General features: G+C 43.8%; 1 protein-coding gene across 1 annotated transcript; it reads right to left on the bottom strand.

Annotated features, from left to right (window-relative positions):
• Positions 1-3,256: 3,256 nt before the first annotated feature.
• On the bottom strand, positions 3,257-6,060 carry LOC101849112 (flocculation protein FLO11-like). The gene has a single exon (XM_005092097.2). The coding sequence runs from the start codon at positions 6,058-6,060 to the stop codon at positions 4,159-4,161; it is 1,902 nt and encodes a 633-aa protein (XP_005092154.1). The 3' UTR covers positions 3,257-4,158.
• Positions 6,061-6,110: the final 50 nt, after the last annotated feature.

Below are 6,110 nucleotides of genomic sequence, written 5' to 3'. Positions count from 1 at the left end.
CCCCATTCTTTTTCCTTCCTTATTTTTAAAAATTTCCTTCCTTATTTTTTCTGAACTCACACTCCTGTGTGGGGGGAAAAAGTTCATCAAAAAAGAAAGAGATCAGAAATAATAAATGAAGAAATTCCAGACAGATAGAGATGTATCTGCACAGAGACAAGATGTTACATACGAAACGAACGTAATAACAATAATAATATATTAAACTAAAAAAGGTGCTGATATTGGAAAACCTCACAGTATTGCTGTTGGCAGTTCCGCCATTTTAAATGCATAAATTATTCTCATCGGTAGAACGTGTAAAACTGAATAAAACGTCACTGAAAATAAATACATGTATACGTTATAATAAAATTATTATGGCAATTGAGTAAAAAAAAAAAATTGTAGGTAATATTATTGCACTTTTTCCACTGAGTGCTGAAACAAGAATTCCCTTAGCGGTCAGCTATGCCCTCAGCGATGACTATCTATTTAAATAACTAGAATTGCAGACTATATTTGAATAGATATTAAATTACGGACGGTCTTTTATAAGCTTATTTCGCAAGAACGAAAAGGAAAAAAAATTTGGAAAATTCTAATATGAATGGATGGCAAATGGCAAGTTATGTTTATAAATGTATGGGGATGATCTTGGCACACCGTTTAGTTTATTCGACGATGAAATATGCAAGTGGTTGTTATTATATTCGTAGATGTTAATAAGTAAATAAATATCTATTATTAGACTAGTTCAAAAAAGAAGTTAAATGATAATTCTAGAATATGAAGTTATATCTATTGGTAATGATTGTGTACTAATACCAGTTGTCTTTTCATGAAGCTACCATAAATGCAACTGATATAAATTGCTGCCTACAAAGTAACAATTCATACGTAGCCAACTTGATAATGATTAAGTAAAATATTGAGAAAACACGAATACATGCATATGTACATAAAATCCAATGGCATAGATTTATAAAGATAATGAAATCTATTTAAAAGGACATGATAAAGCACACTGACCAAAGTTTCATTGATTGAGCTGCGTCAGAAATAGTGGTTTAAAATTTAAAAATTGTCGTCAATTGCTCAAGACAAGTAAAGCCTGACGTACAAATACTAACACACACACATATATATATATATATACATATATATATATATATATATACATATATATATATATATATATATATATATATATGTATTTGTGTAATTCTACAAGAAGATAAGAAGAAACCTCAAGGAGAGGTCACGGGAATGCTTGCGAAGAGGCCTTAGAACATTGGAAACTTGTGTAAATAGGTAAGAAAATAGCACTGATTAAAAACGGGAATGAACTGAAAAGAGAGAAAAAGAAAACGAAAACGGTAAACATTGCATCTTTCTACAGTATAGTAGTAGTAAAGAGAAACCGGATAATGATATGAATATATGAGACTGGTGGGGCAAAGGACGAAGATATGAAGGCATTATGGCCGAGGACAGTATGGTAGGCTGACCCCTGCGCCATGTGGAATGACAAAGAGCGAAGGAACGAGAAGGCTTGAATAAGTCAACGACAAGGCGGAACGTTTGAATCAACAAGAGACATTAACAGTGGAAAATGCATAGAGGATGATTTGATGTGGTCTAAAAATAGTATGAGAGCAGATTCCCGCAAGTCACTGTGGAGATAAAATGGCTTTCAGTGAGAAGGTATGGCTTTCAGCAAGGAAATATGGCTTTCGGCTCGACAGATATAATTCACCCCCCCCCCCCCTTTTTTTTTCTCTCCCTTTTTTTCTATTTTTTTCCCGAGGCCACTATTTTCTAAACAAACACGATAAGATTTCCAGTTGTAATTGTTATTGCCATTTTTTTAACCAGAAAAATTCAAACCAAGAGTGTTCATGTCTCCAATATCTTTCATGACCTTCTCAGTTTTAAGACACATTATTAAGAACTGAACAAAGAAGGCAGGGATTAATCCCTCATACTATAATTTTGAAACAATCGCATAAAGCTGTCAGGGAAAGAACATGTGTACATTAAAAAAATAACGAATATTGTTGCTTCTTTGAACGTCGTTTCAGAGTGATAAAAGCCTACTGTACAGCAGAGATGTTTCTCAAAGTGCAACTTTAGGCCTAGCTGGCAATAGGGATATAAGCAAGAAAAAGGCTTCAGAAGTGCATGATGAATACATAACAATATATTATTATGAAAGTGCATTATAGAGAAGGGGGAAAATATAGATTGCTATGATACAGGTTCACAACACTATGAATGAAGGTTCAGTTTCAGGCACCCAGTGACGTCAGAGACGTCATGTGACAACAAAGCCCGCACAGCGCCCCCTGTGCGAGCGTGTCATTCAAATTTGCATAATTTGAGAAAGAAAAAAAGAAAACATAATAATCATGGTATGCGCAATTCCGTAAATTGTTGGGCAAGTTTACACAGCCGAATAAGTAAACGGCTGAAACAAAAGCACGTGACTAGGAGGAGGAACCATCCTTTCCTCCGTGCTTGCGCTTAATTTGCATCCGATATCTATAATTAGCATTTCTCCTAAAATAGAAACATTCGAGTCATCCATAGCACAGGTTTGCGTCTCGCTTCTACTAGGGAATGGCATTGATTTTACAATCTTATTATTTACTCCACTTCGCTGAGAGCAAATTATCCCCCCCCCCCCCAACCTCCTAGCGTAATCCTGCGACACGACGCAGGGGACACCACAAGATACTGTGCGTGGATGGATTGCCTCCCCCTGCTCATGGGAGCCAAATTTAGATCATGCTTTCGAATGATCGACGAAAGAGTGAGTAAATGATTGGAAATATCGATCTGGTCACGGCGCAGCATGGACCCCACCCCCGCCCCCTGCTTTTTTCCTCTTTAGTATCATTTTGCCACAAAAAGGACTTATCTTTCTCTACAAGGCTTTTTTTGTGTGCTTTGTTTAGACGAACCGAAGTTTTAACGCTATGTTTTAAAAAGCAGTTGTCACGTGATGTGGGTTCTTTCATTGATCGGTTTCTTTATGGCATTACTGAAGTGTCGTTTCTTTATCTCAAGTTCTCTTAGGTTCACGCGTGGGGACGAGGAGAAGGCGGAGCAGGGCAGGCTTCGATTAATCGGTGCGCTAGAACTATCGGAAACAAAAACTCAAATTATCGAGCTGCCGTCGTCAAGCAGGACACTGGAATGCCCCCACCCCTACCCCCAGAACAAACAAAAAAGCACCCCCCCCCCCTAAACCCCACACGCCCCAATCCTTTGTCAACTTTTTAAAAATAAAGAATCTCCCGTGGGCATATCCCAACGGAAGTCCTGCAATTCCCGATGCCCTTATGTCATATAAACTCTGTGGGTATCGATGACATTTAACCAAGCCCGACATTTCTTTTGGGTAAAATAAACCGGGGGAAAATCAATAGCAGGGTCACGCCTATATCGATGACTCAAGCGATCGTGACCTCACGTTTTCTTTGAGGGTTTGGCCTGACGTCATTTTTAAGGAAAGGGTTGGGTTTGAGTCGAAGAAGACATGGCTAGAAAGCTTTAAACAGCGAGCATTTACATGGTACCCTGTGTTACTATTTTAAGTACTTGGTTTGCAACCATAACTGCGTCACGGTGGGATTTATATAGTATGCACAAAGCTGTCCTAAAGCAGTGGTACAGACATCAATATAATTATTTAAGAAGAATAAAAGGCTATAATACATTTTGATATGTTTCGATATGGTGGAAAGTCAACAAGACTTAAGTACAAGACATAGAATAAGTACGGTTTGCAAATGTATAGGCAAGTGAGAACAAAAACCTTGCAGGAATGTTACAGCATCATTCTAAGCGGAAACATCAACAACAACAACGGTGCAAATGCAATGTTTATACATTGTATTTCGATGCATTATCAAACCTTGCTCACCCTCTCTGGCGTTGTTCTGTCACCATCGTTGCGTCCAGATGTAGGCTTGCATTGAACATAGTTTCTGACTTAGGTTTTCGAGTGTGTTCCTCATAGAAGGAACTAATTAATTGTTCTTTCTTATGTTCAATTGAGCCGTTTATCTTCAGAGCTTTTCACAGCTTTCGCCTCTTTTTTCTGGAAGCCGATTTAGGCACAATGTTCACAAGCGAATGGAACCTCTTTCAAAGTTTCTTGTTTTGTTAAATTTAGAAGTTGCTAGAGTCCATCGGGTCCTTGAGGCAAGCCGACTCTAAGTGCTTGTTGAGATAAGACTTCAGTGCGAAAGTCTTGTTACATTTCTTGCAGGCAAAGTGTTTGAAAGCCGAATGCGTCTGCATGTGAGCTCGGAGATTGGACCTGTCAGCAAAAGCTTTCCCGCAGTGAGCGCAGCCAAACGGCTTCTCTCCCGTGTGCGAGCGCATGTGGCCTTGAAGCAGCCACGGTCTGCTGAAGGTCTTACCACACACGTTACACGCGTGCTTGAGATCGTGTGTGAGAATGTGCATGGAGAGAGCGGGCATACTCACGTAGACCTTGTCGCAATGTGGACACTTCTTGGCGTTCTTGCTGTCCAGAGACCTGTGCGTCTGCTTGTGTCGGGACAGGTTTGATGACGTGGCGTAGTCTTTGCCGCACTCGTTACAGGTGTACCGCACTCGGCCTGTGGGCTTCTCCTCTCCCTCCAGCGCTCGTTTCCTGGATCGCCCGTCACTGATGAGAAACGCCTCGTACGTGTACGCGTTGACCTCAGAGTCAGAAGGGGAGGGAGGGGAGAGGGCGGAGGGGGAGGTGGGGATAGGGGAGGGTGCGGTTCGGGTGGATGATGGTGGGGAGGGAGGTGCTGGGAGGGAGGAGGAAGATAATGTTGACGAGGAGGAGATACCTGTCGGGAGTTTCGGGGATGTTGATGGAAGAGACGGACTGGGGGATGGTGGGAAGTGGGCGCTAGATGTGGGTGAGGATGGAGAGTACGGTGTGAGGGAAGATGTGTGTGAACTGAGAGGGAAACTTGATGCGTAGTGATGATGGTGATGATGCTGGTTCAAGGTGTCCGGGCTCGACGTTTCGATAAGATAATCGACCCTTGATTCCTCTGCCATCGTGTGGTAGTAGCTCAAGTGCTGTTCGTAATGGTGTTGCTCGACAGGGCTGTATCTGGGATCTTTGAAGTCGACGTCCATCTGGTGCTCTTCGTGGAGTGCGTCTTCGGCTCTGTGAGGACTGTCGCTGTCTCGTCTATAGTGCAGGCTTTCTGAGTCGAGAAGATCGCGAGGGCTACTACTACTACTGCTGCTGCTGTTGCTGCTGTTGCTTTGGGAGGTTTCTGAGGGAACGTGAAGCCTCTGGTTGATGAGCTGCTGGATGAGAGGATGATGGATGGGGTGGTCGGCTGGAAGCGCTTCAGCTCTGCTGTGGGCGGGGCGGGGAGTGTTTGAGTGGGCGGGAGCAGGGGCGTGGCTATGGTGAGAATGGGCGGGGACAGGTGTGTGGGCGGGGTTTGGTGTATGAGCTGGGGCAGGCGTGTGGGCTGGGCTGGGGGCTGTCAGGTGGGCTGCTGGGATGGGACTGGGCGTGGGCGTGTGTGCCGGGGGAGGAGACAACACCAACGCTATGGGAGCTTTGTCTCCGATGTGGGCGTTATAGGAGGACGAGGAGGAGGCAGAGGAGGAGGGGGAGTAAGGATTCGCAGAGTGGTGCCTTTGAGAGTCATACGGGAGGCTGGAGGAGGCTCGCTCGCTGGGAAGACTCGACAACATGGAGTAGGTGACCATGCTGTCGTTGTAGCTGGCGTTCCCAGCGCTGCTGTAGCCATCTTTGCTGCTAAGAGCATCCATGATACTGCTGCTGCAGCAGATGTCATTGTGGCTAGAGCAGGACAGCTCAGACAATTTGTCGGAGACTGCAGCCGCTGGCTGGGGGCTGCGATTGGCTGGGTGGTTGTTGTTAGTGACGATGACGCTACGACGTGGCTGGAGGTTTTCCACAGCGGCAGACTCGATGACATGCTTGGGTGTCATGGCGGCCACGCGGTCTCCCTCCAGACTTCCGCGGGCGGCGCTTGTGGGAGTGACGTCATAGATGTAGCCTATAATGAGAACACGAGGCATTTTTGGAGTCAGAAACTGCTGAAAAGGGGCAGGCACAATACCAGAATTAA

Source organism: Aplysia californica, unplaced genomic scaffold, assembly GCF_000002075.1.
Source record: "Aplysia californica isolate F4 #8 unplaced genomic scaffold, AplCal3.0 scaffold00040, whole genome shotgun sequence".
NCBI lineage: Eukaryota > Metazoa > Mollusca > Gastropoda > Aplysiida > Aplysiidae > Aplysia > Aplysia californica.
Note: the sequence above shows the minus strand (reverse complement) of the source record. Positions and strands in the feature narration are given on the sequence as shown.

Bases quoted from the DNA above. Each gene is read 5' to 3' on its own strand.
- LOC101849112 (XM_005092097.2), bottom strand. From the start codon at position 6,060: ATGCCTCGTGTTCTCATTATAGGCTACATCTATGACGTCACTCCCACA.